Below are 21,368 nucleotides of genomic sequence, written 5' to 3'. Positions count from 1 at the left end.
TTCCATCAGCCAACATTTCTTAAATGACTATTTCAAAAGAAATAGAAGATGAAATCTCTTCTTAAAAAAGAAATACCTACTATTTAGGAAGACAGAGCACACCCAGATGGAATAATGAATAAAATTTTTTGAAGCAATAAATTGGCAAGTGCTAAAGAATAATTTCCAAAAAAAAAAAAAAAAAAGAATGATGTTCAAGGGGAACTAACTAGAAAAATGAACAGAACCAGGCAGGGTACTCAAAAAAGCTTCTGAAGGCCAGTTGGCGTATGAAAAGATGCTCAACATTGCTAATTATTAGAGAAACGCAAATCAAAACTACTATTAGGTACCATCTCATACAGGTCAGAATGGCCATCATTAAGAAGTCTGAAAATAAAAAGTGCTGGAGAAAGTGTGGAGAAAAGGGAACCCTCCTACACTGCTGGTAAAAGTGTAAGTTGGTGTGAGCACTGGGAAAACAGTATGGAGGTAACTTAAAAAACTAAAAATAGAACTAACATTTGATCCAGCAATCCCACTCTTGAGCATACATCCAGAAAAAAACTAAAAACAACAACTAAAAACTGATCTTCAAAAAGATACATGCACTGTGTACAGTAGCCAAGACATGCAAGCAACCTAAATGTCTACAGACAGGTGAATAAATTAAAAATATGTGCTTTTATATATAATACATATAATATAATATATATACATATATAATGGATACTACTTAGCCATAAAAAGAATGCAGTATTGCCTGAAATATTGCCATTTGCAGCAACATGGATGGATTTAGAGATTATCTTACTAAGTGAAGTAAGCCAGAAAGAGAAAGACAAATACTACATGATATCACATATGTAGAACCTAAAATATGACACAAATGAACTTATAAAACAGAAACAGACTCAAAACCATAGGGAATAGACTTGTAGTCAAGGGGACGGAGTTGGGGGAGGAACGGATTGCGATTAGCAGATGCAAACTATTGTATACAGAATGTATAAACAACAAGGTCCTACTAAGTAGCACAGGGAACCACATTCAATATCCTGTAACAAATCATAATGAAAAAGAATAGGAAAAAGAAGATTACATATATATGAATCTCTTTGCTGTATAGCAGAAAGTAACAACACTGTAAATCAACTATACCTAAAAAATTTAAAAAAAAAACGCTTCTAGGAAGCCGTGAAATTTATTTTAGATTTTGACAAAGACAAATTTGGATTAGAAAAATGTTGTGAGGGTACATGTTAGACAAAGGAGATATTTGACTTTTGTGCAAGAAAAGGAAAACACACTTTATTTCAGATAATTGTAGAACCATTAAAACAATTGGCTCATTCTTTTTCTCATGCTGTTAAGATATAAGATGAATAGAAAAATATATTTATCAAACAATCTATTATATCTACTCCTCACTTCTAAACTATTGAAAATCCCACCTACATTTTCTTTACAGAGCCCACAAATGCTCAAATATTGACTGTTTTTGTTTCTTCCCCTAAATGTTACTTGCTAAATCTTTTTTCATCTAATTTATTTATATAATTTTTGGCTTACTTTTGTTAAATGATACAAAATAATTGTAGACCAGGCAAAGTTTGTACACTCAATTAAATGACTCCCTATCTACAGTCTGTTTGTTTGTTTTTTTTTTTCTTCTCCTAAGTGGAAGAAACTTCCTTCTGAAATAATTTACTGCAGTCCCAAATGGCTGTTTATGGTCATTTTAGAGATAAAATTCCATAAGTTCAAGTTAGCACCGACATTTTATAAGTGCTGTCATGTCAAGGCTGGGGAATGGAAACCATCTCACTGGGTTCTCTAAAGTGGAAGCATCTTTTGTCTGCTTATTACTGACTGTGAGAAATGGCCGGATTAAAGCCTCCAAATGTTTCAGTGATGCAGAGCAAAGGTGACTTCCTGTTTTGTTTTAGGGTTTGTTTCCTTCTCTTCTCAATGAAGGCTGTGTTTTCTGACATTCTGCGATCTTTTTGCTCAGTGATTTCCCATTGAAAGGGCAGGGTAGGAGGGCTTCTGCAGGTCATTCCATTTACAATATGCCCTGAAAAGGGAGGAAGGGGGGAGAGGGAGGGAAAGAGGAAGCTCATTAGTGGAAGGAGCAGACCAGGAGGGGATCTGTTTTCCATTTTCTTTTCTGGATTGAGCTCATTTGGATGGAAAGGATTTTATTGTTATTCTTATCATCATTATCATTACCAGTGTGGTCTAATTTTCCTATACGTTTGTCTCAAGTGTGAGGTGAATTTATTGGTAGAAGAGTTAATAAGTGCCATTTTATTTTAGTAAAATCAGGGGTGCGTGGGTGGGGGAAACCCAAGTACTTTAAAGCAGTTTTCACTTTGAAGCTTAAAATACAAAACTCAAAAGTTTTAACTCTGCAGTGCAAAAGAAAAAATTATGAGAAAAAAAGACCTGCTTCTCGTGGCCTATTTGTAATTATGTACAGCGTTTCTTTTCTTTTTATGAAAGGCGATTTCCGCCCACACCGCCACACCCCCTAACCCGGTCCCCCACACCCCGCCACCACCTAGTTATTAAAAATGCAGACCTCCGCAGTCAGGAGTTCTGGATTGATAAGGCTCCATCATCGCTGCAGGAGTCCCTGTTTTCTGCCACTTGGACATTTTTCAAGTGACGTTGCTTAAGTCTTCCCCCTCAGCTCTTCCTGCAGAGCCGGTAATCACAGAGACGAGGCTAGAGGTTGCTTAAAGGAAATACCTCCTGGGAGCGGGGGGCTCGGGTGGGTTCCCAAGTAGGGAACTGGGGGCACTCCTTCGTGGAGATTTGGGGTGGGCTCTTCAGTGAGAGGCTGGGGGCTCTCCTTTGGAGCCGGGGATAGGGGGGTGCGGTGCTCCCCGGTGTGGGTCGTCTCGAGTCCACTCTGTCTCGGGTTATCGCATCCTCTCTGCTTTTGCAGGCGTCTCCTTCCTCCGCCTGCAAACCACAGACCCCTTCCCGGGAAGGGGAGCGGGCGCTTGGAGGTCTGGGACCGCACGGGGGCGGGGCTGCCTCTCGCTCCTGGAGGTAGGAAAGCGGAGAGCAGCGGATCCGAGGCGCGGACCTCCCGTCGCGGCTCCTCGGACGGGTCCCCTCCTGTCAGCGGCGGTCGCTGCAGCAGCCGAGGCTCACACCAAAGACCCGCAGCTGGGTCTTTCTGCTCAGCCTACCAGACTTGCAAACTCTCACTGCACCCTAGTCCTCCCTTAGGAGTCTTTGCCCTCTCGTTCCCCCCTCCTTCACCCTCCGTCCTCCTCCCTCACTTGGGAGACTTTCATGCTGCTTTTAGCACTTTTCTGTAATCCAGGGGACGTGACACCCCAGAGCTCCAACTACCTCAGCTGAATTCTACTTTTTGTTTTGTTTTGTTTTTTCCTCCCTCGGTTCCTCTTGTTTTCGTCTCATCTGCGAAGTCGGACGCTTCTGCCAGAGCGAGCGAGGAATTAAATAGATGCCGCGGCCCCAGGAGGCTTAGACTTCGGGAAAGAGCCGCCGGAGAGGCAGGAGCGGCAGGGGCGGCGGCGGCTGGCGCTCGGCGCAGCTTTTGGGACCCCATTGAGGGAATTTGATCCAAGGAAGCTGTAAGATTGCCGGGGGAGGAGAAGCTCCCATATCATTGTGTCCACTTCCAGGGGGGGAGGAGGAGACGGAGGAGCAGGCCTCGGGGTTCTCCGCACTGCTGCACCCTGCCCCGTCCTGCCGAGATCATGGTCTGCGGGAGCCGGGGAGGGATGCTGCTGCTGCCGGCCGGGCTGCTCGCCCTGGCTGCGCTCTGCCTGCTCCGCGTGCCCGGAGCACGGGCGGCAGCCTGTGAGCCCGTCCGCATCCCCCTGTGCAAGTCCCTGCCCTGGAACATGACTAAGATGCCCAACCACCTGCACCACAGCACCCAGGCCAACGCCATCCTGGCCATCGAGCAGTTCGAGGGTCTGCTGGGCACCCACTGCAGCCCGGATCTGCTGTTCTTCCTCTGCGCTATGTACGCGCCCATCTGCACCATTGACTTCCAGCACGAGCCCATCAAGCCCTGCAAGTCTGTGTGCGAGCGGGCCCGGCAGGGCTGTGAGCCCGTCCTCATCGAGTACCGCCACTCGTGGCCGGAGAGCCTGGCCTGCGAGGAGCTGCCAGTTTATGACCGCGGCGTGTGCATCTCTCCGGAGGCCATCGTCACTGCCGACGGAGCCGGTGAGTGCGACACTGCCCAGCCTGCCCCCACTTCCCTGCCTTCCAACCGCTCACTTCTTGGAGTCCTTGTTACTCCCATTTACTCTGGTTCTGTGGATTCGGATCACTTCGCTTAGTCTCTGTCTTAATTACGCCTCTATCGAACACCGTGCCTTTTTCCTCTCTTTTCGCCTCCCTTCTAAACCGATGCAGTCTGTTCATACAGGCGATCTGTCTTTCTAAAACACTCAAGTTCATTCCACTCCCATGGCACTTCTGCTCAACACTGCCCCTTCACTTCCACTCTTTACATGTCCTAGTAGCCACATATAGGGTGCTCTTTTCTTCCCTTTATTTGTTTATAATCACTGAACTTTTTTGCGTTCTCAGCCGTCAGTTTTCTGTATCCCTCGTGCTTAGCTACTTGTAAGGACTGTATGGTGAAAACGGAAAACTGAAGCACTGTTTTCTTCTTATCATTAAAAATGCCAAGATAATTTCAGTAACCGTACCCCAACCCACAGATCTTAGTGGTCTGTGTTTGCTCAACATCCAATTTGAGCAATTACCTTCACCTTAAATTTCCCCCTCCTTTCAATGAGATAAATTGTTCTTCCATTCCAGACTGAAATAGCTGTGAAACATTGGTATGCACTGCTAATTACTTTCTGAGACTTGCTCCAGCCACAGAGCTGGTGAAGTGAAATTGCTGGGCTCTTTTCACAGTCCCACATGCCTTCAAGTCATTTTGTAAATGACATATGGATGAAAGGAGTTATATTTAAGGCATGTTATCATCATACACTCATGTAATGTTATTTTTAATCTCACCCCTTATCCCACTCTTATGCCCTGCAAACAATTTGTCTTCAGTACCTTTCTCTGTGTGCATCAACCACAGATTCATTTCTCTCTTCCCCTACTGTAAAACTTTATTACAGTTCTGTGTTCAGTGGAATCAATCACGAGTTGCTTTCTCACTAGCGTTTGGTCTAATTAGGATAGTCATAACTCGTAAGAGTCCAGCTAAACCTAGTTCATTATGGTCCATTTAATTCTAACTCAATGTCATTCCTACCAATTACCCAAACCCCGAAAATTTCACCCTTCGTATACTTTAAATAAACCCAATCTTTTATGTCTGGTCCTCTTTCACACCCTCCCCAGATCATCTCTGCCCTTAGGTGTGATGACTTTATACCTCCTTCTCTGTTCATTTCTTGGGCATCAACTTTTTCTTCTTTTGCCTCCCAACTTGCTCAGCCTAAGCTCATGCCGTCAGTCCATTCTTAGGTGAACAGTTCTTGGTCAAGGAATTGATTTGGAAAAAATGTTTTCTGTGCACAGTGACCCACTTAACATAGAGGACTACGGGGGGGGGGGGGGGCGGGGGGAAGTACTTGTACAGATAGCTGCAAAACCAAGCTGAACAGAAAGATTTCCAGACTTTTTTGATGGTCACCTCACTTTATCACCTTTGACTACACCTATTGTTGTCTTGATTTTAATAATCAACCAACAACTGATTAAACAAATCACAAAGAAATGTATTTCTTATTTATCTTTGGGCTAAAAGAGCACTTGGGCTTTTATACTCATTAATGTTACAGGCTGTACAGATGCTGGGAGAGAGCTGCCCTGGTCTGTCAGGCACTTAGATCAGTTAAATGCAGACACTCCTCTCAGGCCAAGGGCTAGGAATGCGGTGGCCACAGTTCACGCTGAAATGCATTCCTCCTTCTGCTCTGAAACCGCTCCTAGAGATGGACCTCAACTGAGAGAGGTTTGGCAAAGTTAGAGGCTCTCAAAAGCCATGGTCAGTATGGATAGGAAGCAGTTTCCTCAAGTGTCCCTGAGTTACCCATCATCGTGAACCAAATGTAGAACAATTGCCTCATTGAAGCACTCAAATAAGACATGCATGGAAACAATTTGTCAGTCCATGGGCCCGGATTACTAAACTGCTTTAAAAGGCTATAATGTGCTTTGCTGACAGTTGCCCCTGCTAGAAAAAGAAGTAGGGGTAGGTGGCAGTTGGAACCGTTTGTTAGTGACGTTCTCCCTTCCCCTTACCGTGTCCCCCAGTGTGAATCAGAGACTGTGGTGGCAGGAGGGAGCTGAAGGGGAGGGGGCAGGGAATGGAGTGGTGGATTCTAGCCTGAAGGGTCCCCTGGCTTCCAAGGCTGCAGCTTGCTGAAAATTACATTCCCTATGCTGGGTCAAACTATCAGGCACCTGGAATTACTTAAGAACTACCACATGTGGCCAGTTTAATTTACGATGCAATATGCGCCTTGCTTCAGTGGGATATGATAGTTCATGAAGCAGGGTTTTTTTTTTTTTCCCCCTTCCTCTAAGTATAAACAGAGTTCCTATGTCTTATGCCTAGAATCTAGCAGAATATAAAAATGAGGTCTCCCTGAATAAAATAGAACCACCGTTTACGTACCTTCAATGTCAAGAGGATTTTCAAATCCTACCATTTACACAAATTTGTTCCCTTGTAGGATATTATGACTCCACCAACAAGTTTCAGGACATTTTACAAAGCAGAATTTTATTGAATGGGATTTTGCTTCAGTCTACTTTTTGTTTTGAAGTATTAAGGGCAAGCATGTTTTTATACAGAAAATATCATATCCTCTTGATGATTACTAATAAATTCACATTAAATTTATTCTTTTTCTACATTTTGTATTTATTGTAGACCTGTGACTGCATGTACACCTGCTTTATCTGTGAATTCAGTTCAATTTAGTCATTCAGCCAGTTAATAGTCAAATATTTAATATTGTGTGATGAATAAAGGGTATGAGCGTGGAGTGGGAAAGACCAGATGTTGAATCTTGACTCTGCCTCATATCAGCTATTACTATAGGGCAGTTGTATAGCCTCTCCAATGCAGAGTTTTCTAATCTGTGACATGGGAACATGCTGCCTACATCCCACGGAGATGGTGAAGATGGAGTTAAACAGCATCAGTAGTATCTCATGCATAGTTAGTCCTCAACAAATTGCTGCTGTTGCTATTCTATTTTACCATTATTATCATTAGTATTAAAATTTATTTTTTTGTTTATTTGGACAAACCTAGTCTGTTGGTAAAGGCAGATAGAGCTTAGAGCTTTTCTCAGTTCAACTCTGGGAAACAAGCTTCACACTGAGAACGCCCTGCGTAGGCCAATCTTATTTCTTCTGAATATAAACTTAGTATTTCATTTTACGCAAATTGACCTGGACCTCGGGCTCAAGAACAAATCCCTTTGGGAGCAATAGGAATAAAGAATGAGCTTGACGGATGTCTGTTAATTACAAACAGTTTATCTCAGACACGTAGACATTGAGTGTTTAAGAAAATGTATGGTATGATATTTCACAGCACTTATGCTGCCCCCAGGGTTGCCATGCCCAGGGCTTTGTAATCGCTCCTCAGTCACTGCTGCTTTCTGTTGTCACCCAGCTCTTGCGCAGCACATTTCTCCCTGCCCTCTCTCGCCTGGCAGAGCTGCGCCAACTTTCACATGCGTGCACTGCTGTTGAATCATTTCTCCACTTTCTGGGGAACAGGCAGCCTTTTCTTTAGCCCTGGTCTACAAATATTTGAGGGGCCAAATAGCAAGAAGGGAGAATTATTTAGTGTGATATGAGGAGGAAAATGGAATGGAAAGGGGAAATGGAAATTTTAGGGTAAGACTTCATTGTGTGAAGTTTTGAAAGGCACTCTGGATGGGGGTAGGAAGGAGTACCCTAGAATACAATGATATTAAATTATGTGTATAGCTAACACAGTTATCAGTGGTAATGGGATCTTAGGTAGTCTCCAAATTGTATATTAATAATTCTTTTCTATCTTGTTTCCACAAAACTCTAAATAGTGGCTTGCTACACATAGCAAAATTGGCTAAGTTATATCTGTCCTTTCTCCTACTGGGTGTATGGAAAGAGGAGACCAATTACCACCATATGGATAGAGAGTTTTGAATGATTAAAAACTGGCCATATGTCTTTAAAGAAAACCAGTTTTAGAGTTTTGGCCCTTAGTTGGAATCCCAGATTTGCCATTAATGTTATACTTTGAGGGACTTTCCCTTGTCGTCCAGTGGTTAAAGACTAAGTGCTTCTCCTGCAGAGGGTGTGGGTTCGATCCCTGGTTAGGGAACGAAGATCCCATATGCTGCACGGTGCAGCAAAAAAAAAAAAAAAAAAAAAAGTTATACCTTGAGCAAGTTGTGTGGCATTAAGATAGACTGTGAAGAGCAAAAGAAATAGCTATATGAAGTGAATGATAAAGGGGAAAACGACAGCAGTGTGACTGGGAAGACATCATTCTCAGGCCAGGAATCATTACTGGCCAGAGAGTAAGAACCAACAGCACTTAGTATGTGGCATGCGCTGCTTAGTATGTGATGCATGTTAATTTCTTTAATTCTCATAATAACTACTTGGTAGGTACTATTACTCCTCTCTGCAGAAAGGGAAGCTGAGGGATATAGAGAAGCTAAGTGAACCAAGTCCATGAAACTACTAATAGAAGATTCAAACCAGGACCTGTTCGAAGTTATACTTCCTCTCTTATGAAGAAACAGGTGATGTTAACTATACAGAGAATCGGTGTCTTTTGACCATCCGAGGGCTTCCCTGATAGCTCAGTTGGTAAAGAATCTCTTGTGAAGCAGGAGACCCTGGTTTAATTCATAGGTCGGGAAGATCCACTGGAGAAGGGATGGGCTACCCACTCTAGTGTTCTTGGGCTTCCCTGTAGCTCAGCTGGTGAAGAATCCGCCTGCAATACAGGAGACCTGGGTTCAATCCCTGGGTTGGGAAGATCCCCTAGAAAAGGGAAAGGCTACCCATTCCAGTATTTTGGCCTGGAGAATTCCATGGACTGGATAGTCCATGGGGTTGCAAAGAGGCAGACACAACTGAGCGACTTTCACTTTGACCATCAGATTTCAGTTACAGTAACCCTTTTGTTTTCATTGTATTTTGATTTATATGTGGCTTTAGAGAATAGAAGGCAACTCTGGACAATGAATTCCAAGGGATGAGAGATAAGTACTTGTCTGCACTTCTGAGACAGGAGAGAACATACATTCTGTACTCTCCTGTCTATCCCTGAGCTCCTCGGTCTCTGCAGGCCCCAGAGTGAACTCCTCATTTCCTTACCTTCATAGGTCAGTTCTCTTCTAGTATTTTCTATATTGTTAAGGGGCACACCCACCCATATTCCAGGTCTGAAGGCAGCCTTGCTTCCACCTTTTCTTTATCCCCCACATTCAGTTGGTATCAGGTGCTTTAGGTCAACTCTGAATACAGTTCCCTCCCCTTTTTCTCTAATGCTACTTTCTTTCTTTGGATCTCACCATTTCTTCCATAGATTGTGGAGCTAGAATGATAATTGGCTTGCTCCGTGTTCCAATAGGGTGATCATTCTGGAATACAAATCTGTTTAAAATTTTCTGGATCTGCCACTAGCCTTCATGATCTCATGCCTTCGTACCCCTTAGTTTCCTTTCTGTCTACTTACTCTGCTCTGTTAGCCCCACTGGAAGACTAGTAGGTCCCTCCACTTCACAAGTGCTTTCGTTTCTCACCCCAGACTCTGGCACGTGCTATTTTCTATTTGGAAAACCCTCTCTTCTTTTCCCAGCTCCTTCTTAGAACTCTTCTTCTGGAAACCCTATGACACCTACTTGAAATCCATGGGACATTAAAACCTGCTAGTAATACCTGCTATTTTTATTTAGGATAATTTGTTAGAATTCCTAACTCTTCTTCTGGAAACCTCTATGACACCTACTTGAAATCCATGGGGCATTAAAACCTGCTAGTAATACCTGCTATTTTAATTTAGGATAATTTGTTAGAATTCCTAAGTTCAACTTTCTGAAAACAGGATCTTTTTGGATTATTTATAATCAAAACTTTGGCTTTCTCTTTTATAATTCTAATAGCTGATGTCTAAGCACTTTAAAAAAGTATAGAAACATTTTCCTATGAATAAGAATAAAAGAAGAAAACCAAACTCCTAGGATCAGCTGCTTTAAAGGGGTTTTCATTTTCCAAGAGAAGAATTTTTTCAGTTTTATTTGAACCTGTTGACATTAAACAATTACTTTACATGTGGGCCAGTATACTTTTTTAATTCACAGAGAGATCATCTTTGGATAAATCATGTGCATATTTTCCTAGGATATAGCTTTTTCCCTATTTTTTGTTTATTGTTAATTTTTGGCTGTACTAGGTCTCTGCTGCTGCATGTGGGCTTTCTTTAGTTGTGTCCAGGGAGGCTGCTCTGTAGTCGCAGTGCCTGGGCCTCTCACTGCAGTGGTCTCTTTTATTTTGGAGCGTGGGCTCTGGGTGCACCAGCTCAGTAGGTGCAGCGCGTGGACTCTTGAGCATGTCCACTCCAGTAGTTATGGGGCACAGGCTTAGTTGCCCCACAGCGTGTGGAATCTTTCTGGACCAGGGATTGAACCCTTGTCCTCTGCATTGGCAGGCAGACTCTCAACCACTGGACCACCAGGGATGTCCTTTTCTTATTTTTTTCTTTTTCGTTTTTGGCCACACCGCACAGCTTGCAGGATATCAGTTCTCCCACCAGGGGTTGAACTCTGACTACAGAAATGAAAGCCCAGAATCCTAACCACTAGGTCACCAGGGAACTCCCTAGGATATAGATTTTAAAATACCAGCTGATGATTACTAATCCTGGGAAAGTAATCCGTTAATTGTAGTTTCGAGTGTTATTGTTCTAAAATGGTGTTATACCTTCTGGTTTCATTTATTCATGATATGACCTATGAAGGAAAAGGACAGAGGAAGAACATTATTTTCTACTAGGATAAACAGAGGCATTAAACTCATTTAACACAAGGTATTAATGCAAATGGAAAATGCTGGTGTAAGTGTACTGAGTTAAGTGTCAATAAGAACATATAATTAGGTACCGCATAATGCTTTGTGAGGGAGTCAGTATTATTCATCAGAGGCTGCTTTCTTCACTAGAACAAAGAAGAACTTAACATAATTACCATTTTCATTACCATTAATCATGTTACCATTTTCTGGGATTTGGGGATCTTAAAAAGAGTCAATGGCAAATTTCCAATTATTATTATGTCTATTAATTGCACTGGCTTGAGTAGTCCCTTAATGGTAGACTTCCTTTCTGCTAAACACCCATTTAGTGTGCACTTAACCAGGAGCACAGGAACACTTTCTGCACATTTTCCTTAAGGACTAAGAATTAAAATGTATGCCAGTAAAGTGTGATATATCTGTTATTGAAAGGGTGTATTTAGTTACTGTAGCCGTCATGAAAAGTGTTGGGTGAGTACCTAGTATATGCTTAAGTGTTGGAAATTTTCATGAAACTCAAAAACTTTGTTTATTAAATCCAAAAATGTATCCACAGTTGATGAGGATTCAAGAGGATATCAGCTTTCAATCACATGAAAATCACATGAAAGAATGCATCTTGTCCTTATTTGACCTACAGAAGATAGTGTCAACCTCACTACGCTAATAAGAATCCATCTCCTTGAGACACCTGGGTTGTTATCCAAATCCAAATCAACTTGTGACTGAATTAGACTTTAGTATGAGAATTCTTGAAATAATAATGAATAGTATGACTCTCACTGTACTCTGTCATCTCCTTTCAGATTTTCCGATGGATTCTAGCAATGGAAACTGTAGAGGAGTAAGCAGTGGTGAGTATACCGCTATCTTTCTGGTTTTCACTTGTGGTCACACTAGCCTTGATGTTACCTAGATATTGAAATCCTATTTGGGGGCGTTTGTGCCCTGCATGGGCTTCCCTGTTAGCTCAGTTGGTAAAGAATCCGCCTGCGATGCAGGAGACCCTTGTTCTATCCCTGGTTTGGGAAGATCTGCTGGAGAAGGGAAGGGATACCCACTCGAGTACTCTGGCCTGGGGAATTCCATGGACTGCATAGTGCCTTACATATTAAATGTGAACTTATAAAAATGTTCCCTTGTTTGTATTAATTTTATTTTTTAAATTAATGATAAAATTTGATCTTTTATTTCAGTATGTAGTTCTTTGAATTTTAACACATATTTAAATTTGTGTGAGCACCAACACAATCAGGATACAGAACAGTTCCATAACTTCAAAACAAACAAAAAACTCAATTCAGCTCATCCTCTTCCTTCATGATTACCAGCCTCTCCCACCCTTAACCTCTGGCGATCACTAATCTGTTTTTCATTGCTCTGCTTTTGTTTTTTTGAGATTGTAGTGTGCATAGAATGATAGAGTATGTAACTTTTGGACATTGGCCTCTTTCACACAGCAAAATATCTTTGAGATTTATCTAAGTTTCTGCATGTGTCAGTAGTCCATTCCATTTTGTTGCTAAGTGCTTTATTGCTTGGATGTATTACCATTTGCTTGTCCATTTATGTCTTAAAGGATATTTGGGTTGTTTCTAGCTTTTGGCAATCATAGGTAGAGCTATTATAAACATTTATGTATAGGTTTTTGTGTAAATATAAGTTTTCATTTCTTTAGGGTTAATGTCTATGAATAGGGTTATTGGGTTAAATGGTAAGGGTATGTTGAACTTTATAAAAAAACTGCCAAATTGTTTCCAAAATGACTGTTCACTGTTGCACTAGCAACAGTTAAGAGTTCCAGTTGCTCTGCATCTAAGAATGACTCCAGTTGCATTTCGCACATTTTGAAAGCTTTTATTTTGGTTTTTCTTCAGTTCAAAATGTTTTATAATTTCCATTTAGACTACCTCTGTGACTCATGCATTATTTAGGATTGCATTGTTAAATCTGGTGCTGTTTGGAGGTTTTTCTGTTCTTATGTTATTAATTTTTATTCTAAATTCCATTATAGTCCAAGAATATAATTTGTATGATTTTAGTTTTTTTAATTTGTTAAGATTTATCATATGACCCAGGATATGATCTATCTTGGTGAATGTTTCGTGTGTCCTTGGGAAATATGTATTCTGGTATTGTTGGATGGAATGTTCTTTAAATGTCAAGTAGATTAGTTGATTCTTGTTAGCCTTTTGTCTACTACATCTACTGATCACTGTGAGAAAAGTGTTTACGTTTCCAAATATTGTAAATTTCTCTATTTCTCCTTTCAGTCTGTCAGTTTTGTTCCATGAAGTCAAACGTGATACTATTTTGTGTGTATGCATTTAATATTTTTATGTTTTATTGGTCAAATTGACCCAATGATGTAATGTTCCTCTTTATCTTTGGTACTTTTTCTCTTTTCTAAGTCTGTCTTGTTTTGTGTTAATATAGCTACTCCAGTTTTCTTTTGGTCAATGTTTGCAAGGTATATCTTTTTCTATTTTTTCTTCTAACATATCTGTATCATTATGTTTTAAATGAGTTTCCTCTAGACATAATGCAATTGGTTGTTAGGTTGGTGTTGGTTTTCTATCCGCTCTGTCAGTCTTTGTCTTTTGATTAGTATGCTTAGATTATTTACGTCTGTTGTAATTATTAATATGTTTGCATTTAGCACCTTTATTTTACTTGTTTTATGTTTGCTCCCTCTCTTTTTCATCCCTGTGCCCTATTTCCTAGCTTTCTCTTGCGTTATTGGAATGGATCTCTCCGTCTTTCTCTCTTACCCTTGTGAACGTGAGTGTATACACACACACAAACACATCCATGTATGTGTCTGTGTGACATATATCTTTCCATAAGACAATGCTGTATTTTCTCTTTCAACCATTAATGTCTATTTCAAACATTAAATATGTCTAGATAGCTCAAGAGGAGAAAAATGGCCTCCTGTATTTATACAGATGTTTATAATTTCTGTTGTTCCACCTTCTTTCCTGATGTTCTAGGCTTCCTTCTGGTATCATTTTCCTTGTGTCCGAAGAACTTCCTTTATACTTAGAGAGCAGTTCTGCTGGCAGCCAATTCTATCAGTTTTCTTTCATATAAAAATGTCTTTACTCATCCTCATTCCTGCAGGATATTTTCACTGGATATAGAATTCATTTATGCTATTTCCTTTATTTCTGTCCTCACTGTTTCTCATGGGAAATTGGTTGTCACTGTTCTCCTGTGAGTAACACATCAGATTTCTCTGGCTGCTTTCAATAATTTTTTCTTTGTCTTTAGTTTTTAGCAGTTTGATTACAGTATATTTAGACGTTGATTTCTTTGGGTTTATACTGTTCAGGGTTAACCTAACTTCTTGGATCTGTAAGTTTATACCTTTTCTCAAATTTGGGAAACTTTCAGCAGTTATTTTTTCAAATATTTACTTTTATAACACATTCTCTTTTCTTGTGAGTATATAGTTATATGAAGTTTAGATCTTTTGGTATTCCCATAGGTCCCAGAGGTTCTGTTCATTTTCCTCCAGTCTTCCTCTATTCTTTAGGCTGGATAATTTCTATTTGTATTCCTTCAGGTTTATTGACTTCTTCCTTGTTATCTCCATTTTGCTGCTGAACTCATCCAGTGTATTTTAAATTTTCAGTTATTATAATTTTTTAAATTAAGATTTTTCTCTTGATTCTTTATGATATTTTGAGTTTCTTGGAGTCTTTCTATCATCTGCTTCATTTCAAGGGTGTTCACCATTTACTTTTTGGAGAATTTTTAGAAAACTGCCTAAAGTCATTGTTGGATAATTTCAACATTTGTGTCATCTGATTTTTTTTTCCCCATACAGACTGAGATTTTCCTGGTTCTTCATATGCAGAATAGTTTTTTCGTATATCCTAGACATTTCAAATATTATGTCCTAAGACTTTGGGTCTTTAAGATCATATGAAAAATGATGCTATTTTTTTGTTCTGGCAGCAGTCAACCTAACTTGACTTAGGCTGCAAATTCTGATTAGTCTTCTGAGGGTTGGTTTCCAAAGGCATTTGTAGTGCCTTTCAGGTCTATCCCATGTGTATACTATTCAGTGACCAGTGTGAGATCAGGGCAGTGATTTGTACCATAGTTCAGTTTTCAAAGTCTATCTTATACTTTTTAGTGTCAGAGTCACCATACCCAGGAGTGAGCCCAGCAGTTCACAAATATTTCCATGGGATCATTTCCCAAGCCCCTCCCTCTCCATAATTGTCTCAGTACTCTTCAATTTTGGGGGCTCCCCCTTTTGGTTCTTTGGCCAGAAAGCTGGGGCTTTATGTATCCCACTCTGTGATGCACTTCCTGTGACTTGTGTATCAGGGGCCCAGTGGTGGGGACAGAGTGGTGGGGCTCACCCCAGTCTCAGAAAGGAAGGCTCTCCTCCATCAGCGTTCTAGGCGTCTGAGGACCTCCCTTGCAGCAGCTGCTGCTGCTGCCACTGTCCCAGGATTGCTTCACAGATGGGATGGAAAGACTGGAGTGTTAGGAGACCCCTTCCCACTTCCCAAGTTAGAACCGGAGGGCTTTTTCTAGAGGACTGTCTGCATGATATCTACTTCCAGGCTGTGTTGAAACCGGGCGGGAAGGTACTAGAAGTGGAAAGAATGACAAAGGCCCCATCAGTTTGATGGGGCTGGGCTTCTTTCTCAAACTTTCTGCTACTGTTTACTTTTCAGAATCCTTGAGGAGTCCTTCTCAGATTCTGTGTTATAACTGCGTTCAGTGGGAGAGATGAGGTGGAGTCTACTTACTCCATCTTTCCATAAAATACACCCTTAAATGAAGTATAGCGCATGTGCAGAGAGGAACACATCCTAAGCATGCAGCCCAGTGCGTTTTCACAAAGTAAACACTCTTATGTGACCACTGCACAGATCAAGCTGGGTACCATCACCAGCACTCCAGAAGCACTTCCTTGTGCCACCTCCAGGTCACTGAGTCCACCTTTCTTCCCAGAGGTAACCTCTGGCAGAAGTGCTAGCAGCATAGAATAATTTTGTCTGATTTCAACTTTTATGAGAGGCATTATTATATATACAGACAGTGTGTCTATGTGTGTGCCTTCCTCTGTTCATTATGCTGTCTATAGCAGAAGTTTTAAATTTTAATTACTGTATAATATTCTATCATATGAATATACTACTCTTCATTTATTCATTCTCAGGGTCCTGGAAATTTGCATAATTTTTTTCTTCTCCTTTTTTTTAAAAAAAAGTATGACTAATGTTGCATTTGTTTCTGCAAAAGCCTTGTAACTACAACTAGTTCTTTTTTACTTTATTGAAATAGTAATTTGTACTGATTTGGTCTGTAAGTTGTCGTATATGGAAGTGGAATCTTTCTTAAGTTGTAAATGAGTTTGAAGCATCAATTTTCATTAGACTGGAATAGTTTCACTGTTGATTTTCACTGAATCTTATCAGAGTGACAAGTATTTGACATAAGGCAATGTGCATCAAAGGTACCTCAAAGAGTTAGCTTTTAAAAACAAAAGTGAATTAAAATAATTTATTTAGAATTATGTTGCTTTTGAATGCAACTGAGAGTGTTTATAGTGTCGTAAAATCAGCTGGAAATCACTGGTGTCCAATAGTGGTGCTGTTTTAAGGATTACTCCTGTTACGGTTGCTCAAAACAAACTGAAAAGCTCATTTGTATTGTATATAGTACACTTAGTGAGTCAAAATTTCAGACCAAGTGCATGCATGTTCTATCAATTTGTCTGGAACTTATGGTTAGAATAATACAGCACTTCAATGTGTGAAAGAGAGAAGACGTTAATGACACTATAAATTAAATACAAATACAGTTCAGTGTGTAAAAGCCAGAGTGAATATGTGGTTCCTGTGTTCAGTATTTACTGTCCCTCTTTATAAAAGAGGAATGTTTTCCTGTTCCCTGGTATAATGGGAGTGATAAAGACAAAGAGACAGGCAAAACCAAGCTCACTTGCTTGTGGAGAAACACATTGACATAGTCACACGTTCCAAGAAGAAAATAAAATTTGTTCACACTCAACATGTCATACTTTGGAGTAATATAACAGCTGAAGTTGATTACGATAGAAGAAATGAGGAAGGCACAAAAACATTGTCACCCTCATAACCCCTCTTTCAAAAGTGTCAAGCTGTTTATGTCTGGAATTTGGAAAAGAAATTCTTTCACTCCAGTTAATTTATCTTTTGCCTCAAAGCCTAGCAGTCTTCTTTTTTTTGGAGATAATGACTGTCTGAGCAGCTTCCAGTTTATGAGTGTATTTTGCTGTTATAAATCCACTATCATAATAAGGGGTGGATTCTCTCTAGTTTTCATAACATGGAATATGGAGAAAAACACTTTTAGTTCTGTTCTGCTGAGTCACTTGGTCTGGTCAAATCAACCCAGAAAATTAAGGCGGGTATTCAGATGGTGCAATGAAAAGATAAATTGTTTATTAAAACAATTCTGAAAAAGAATCCCCCTCTCTTGCCCCAGTTTTCTACTTGGTGATGGTGACCAATTTATGGACTTTCGTATTTGAAAAATACATTTTCCCAGTGAGGTGATAATCATTAGTAAATTCTGACACCAATTAAGTGTATGAGCATGACCAAGTTACTTAACCTGTTATTCTGGATCTGTGTTTAAGTATAAAATTAGATAATATTGATCGCTGAGTTCTGATATTGATTTCTGGTATATTTTCAAATTAGGGAAACACGAGTAATATCTGCTGGGCTTTCCTAGTGGCTCAGACAGTATAGAATCTGCCTCCAATGCAGGAGACCTAGATTCGATCCCTGGGTCAGGAAGATCCTCTGGAGAAGGGAATGAAAACTCACTCCAGTATTCTGGCCTAGAGAATTCCATGGACAGAGGATCCTGGTGGGGTACAGTGCATGGGGTCACGAAGAGTTGGACACAACTGAGCGACTAACACACACACACACACACACACACACACACACACACACACGAGTTGGATATTCTTGCAGTTTTAGCTAACGCCTTTCTGGTAGTTTTTCAGAGGTGCTTCAGAGAAACCCCTCTGAGGAGCTGAGTAACTAGTGATACCTGACTGCCTGGACCTGCTAGGGCTGTGCTGGCCATCACCCCGCCCCCAACCCCCAACCCTCTGCCCTGCAACAGCCAACCTCCTCTTACTGAGACAACCAATGCCTAGCTTGGGTAGTATGGACCCATTCTCTCTCTTTCCTTCTCCAAATTTGTTGTTGTTCAGTTGCTAAGTGTCTGACTCATTGTGACCCCATGGACTGCAGCACACCAGACTTCCCTGTCCTTCACTATCTCCCTGAGTTTGCTCAAACCCGTGTTTATTGAGTCAGTGATGCCATCCAACCATCTCATCCTCTGTTGCCTGCTTCTCCTCCTACCCTCAGTCTTTCCCAGCATCAGGGTATTTTTCAATTTATTTCCTACTAATCTGGGGAAGGATTCCAATTTTTTTTTTCCTTTGGTGCAATGTTTGTTCACTATAAACTCTGAATTAATTTGTGGTAACTTCGGCCTTTATTTGAACATAAAATTGGGGTAGATAAAAATAATATTTTGTAATTACATAGTAGCTTACCTGTAGCTCAGTTGGTAAAGAATCTGCCTGCAGTACAGGAGACCCGGGTTCAATCCCTGGGTTGGGAAGACCCCCTGGAGAAGGAAATGGCAAACCACTCCAGTATCCTTGCCTGGAAAATCTCATGGAGAGAGGAGCCTGGTGGGCTGCAGCCCATGGGTCGCAAAGAGTCGGGCATGACTGAGCAACTAACGCTTACTTACTTGCAAATATATGCTTTTTTCACTGTTTTCAGTATTGGACACTTTGGATGAATCCTCATTCCTAAGAATTCTTCTCCCAAATTGTCCTAGTTCTCTTCCTGTCCCCTAGCTGTGGGCATTCCCCAAGGTTCTAGGCTTGGCCTCTGCTCCTCCTTACAATGAGTTCTTCCTGTTGGAAGTCATCCAGCTACATAGGCTGGATGCTACATGTTTCACCTCCAATAAGTATGTCTACCTGGGCAATCTGTTTGTACTTCAAAGGGTATGTATTCAATAATTTTCTTTTCATTAAAATTTTACCCCTTGCAACTTTTGTTTAGTATGTGGCACCATTGGTTTCCCAGATCCTCAACACTTAAACTTCATCGTCCATCTACCAATAAACTCTTTAGTCCATCCTCCCCAACCATTCATCACAAATGTGACGACCACCCCTTGTGCTGGTATACTCGATGCCAGGAACAGGGAGGGAGTGAAGGAGTGAACAGTTGATTGCACTTTTCTCCCACCTCTTTTCTGTGTGGTTGGCATTGGGTAGATGCATGATGTCCTGAAAGACCTACTTTGCTTTTCTCTTAATTGACCTTTGTTGTTTTGGGCCATGCCGCATAACTTGCAGGGATCTTAGTTCCCTGACCAGAGATTGAACCTGGGCCTCAGTAGTGAAAACTTGATGCCACTGGACCACCAGGGAATGCCTTCTTAATTGACTACCTCAGAGTACCTTACAGCACAAAACTGGCATTTCAGGTCTCACAAGAGAAAACAGGCGTGCTGCACTGGTTCTTTACGTTTTGTGTGTCCCGAATGCCTCTTGGGTCCAGAAACCTTCTGAAAGGCAGTTTATTTAAAATTTTCCAAAGATAGAAATCCTAAAGAAATAAAGCTAAATTTCCTTTTATTTTTAATATAATGTTAGTTTCCTCAATCTTAAGCAATTCCCTTTTACAAAGTGCAAATTACTATGAACTGAGACCTTTATTGCAATATTTGAGGTTTGTTTTTTCAGCTAAATTGAGCGAATGTTAGTTTTGCTTTTGAAAGCTTTATTATATTACCTGAGCTCAGCAATTGACTTCATTGCATTTTCCATATACAGCAGTAATCCTGAATAAAATCCAATATGATACTCTTTGCCTAATGTATATGTTTAGGAAATAAATATTAAACACGTAATGAACAGCTGCTAAGTCATGATATACTTTAATTTATGGAAAATGAAAGGAATTCATATAATTATGAATTCGTATGTTAACTTACTTACAGTAAAATGCATAGTTCTTCAGTGTATGGCATATTGAACTTTCACAAATATATATACCTGTGTTGCTATCACCCGGATCAAGATAAAGAACATTTCCATCTCCCTTGAGAATTCCCTTGTGCCAACTCAGTCACCCACCCCACCATGAGTTGAGCACAGGTCTGATTTTTATTACCATGGATTAATGTTGTTTGTTCTTCAGCTTCATGCAGGTGGAATCATACAGCACATACTCTTTTGTGACTGGCTGCTCTTGTTTTTGTATAATGCTTTTGAGATTTACCCTTTTAGTTACGTGCATCATTTTATTGTGGAATAGTTTGCCTTTGTGTGAGCATAATACCAATATGACTTCTAAATTCTATCTTTTATGTAATTCCCCCCAAACTAAATATAATAATCTAAATTAACTTTTTATCTCCAGGAAAAACTTGGCAGATTTTTATCCTCAAACTTATAGATGATTTTTTTGTTGGAAAATTTTCTCTTTTGTTTCATAAACTGCTCTTAAATTTGCATAAAGTATTTTCTGATCTTTTTGCTTGTTTATATATAACTAGCTAGCATCTAATGAGTGATTAAATACCAGGCAATATGCCAAATTCTTTATGTGAATTACTGTTTAAATTCTTATAATAACCTGATGGGGTAGCCAGTGTTAGTTTAGGAATGGGTATTGTAACTTGCCCAAGGCAACATAAGCAAAGAGGGACAGCTGGGATTTAAACTCATGTGTCCTTAATCAGTTTGCCATACTCTCTTGTGCTAATGCTTATTATTAATATAATGGCCACATATATGATCATTCTGGCTTGCTAACTTTGATTCTTCAAATTTTGGAAATGGACATGATAGTTCAAATGGACTTCCTGCATCAGGACAGAAATTAGCTTTGTGAACTTGACTCAAAATAGCGGAGTCAGGCACTATTGAAAAAATCCTATTACTTTGCTTACTTATGGTAGATACCACAGTTCTTGCAGGTGGCAAGCAGCCTTGGGAAAATATTGCTTCTCTTACTCATTAAATGGTCTTTACAGATGAAGGATTGGGATTCCCAGTGAATTTTATGCAAAATTAAATCCGACGTTTATGGGTCATTGTGTGCTAGATACTGTGAAAGGTATTTTATGTTTATTATTTGATTCTCTCAGTAATTCTGCTGATCTGGTATCTAAAAAGATGCCACTTTTTAGATATTAAAAGTTACATAAATAGTAAGGCATGGAGCCTACATTAACATCCAGCTGTGCCTGATCATAAAAGTCCATCC

The 21,368-nt window shown here is 40.3% G+C and overlaps 1 protein-coding gene across 4 annotated transcripts in view; it reads left to right on the top strand.

The window, feature by feature from the left end:
- FRZB (frizzled-related protein) overlaps window positions 2,568–21,368 on the top strand; it is a 33,951-nt gene continuing 15,150 nt past the window's right edge. The window contains exons 1-3 of one of the 4 annotated variants that reach the window (XM_005675889.3): window positions 2,568–2,691; window positions 3,426–4,197; window positions 11,844–11,891. In XM_005675889.3, coding sequence (XP_005675946.1) covers window positions 3,720–4,197; window positions 11,844–11,891 — 526 coding nt within the window. In that variant the 5' untranslated portion in view covers window positions 2,568–2,691; window positions 3,426–3,719. Of the gene's footprint in view, window positions 2,756–2,903; window positions 3,040–3,425; window positions 4,198–11,843; window positions 11,892–21,368 lie in introns of those variants that run through there. The other 3 variants (XM_018065459.1, XM_005675886.3, XM_013968455.2) reach the window with 3 other exon arrangements.

This window comes from Capra hircus, chromosome 2 (genome assembly GCF_001704415.2).
Source record: "Capra hircus breed San Clemente chromosome 2, ASM170441v1, whole genome shotgun sequence".
Taxonomy (NCBI): Eukaryota; Metazoa; Chordata; class Mammalia; order Artiodactyla; family Bovidae; genus Capra; species Capra hircus.
Note: the sequence above shows the minus strand (reverse complement) of the source record. Positions and strands in the feature narration are given on the sequence as shown.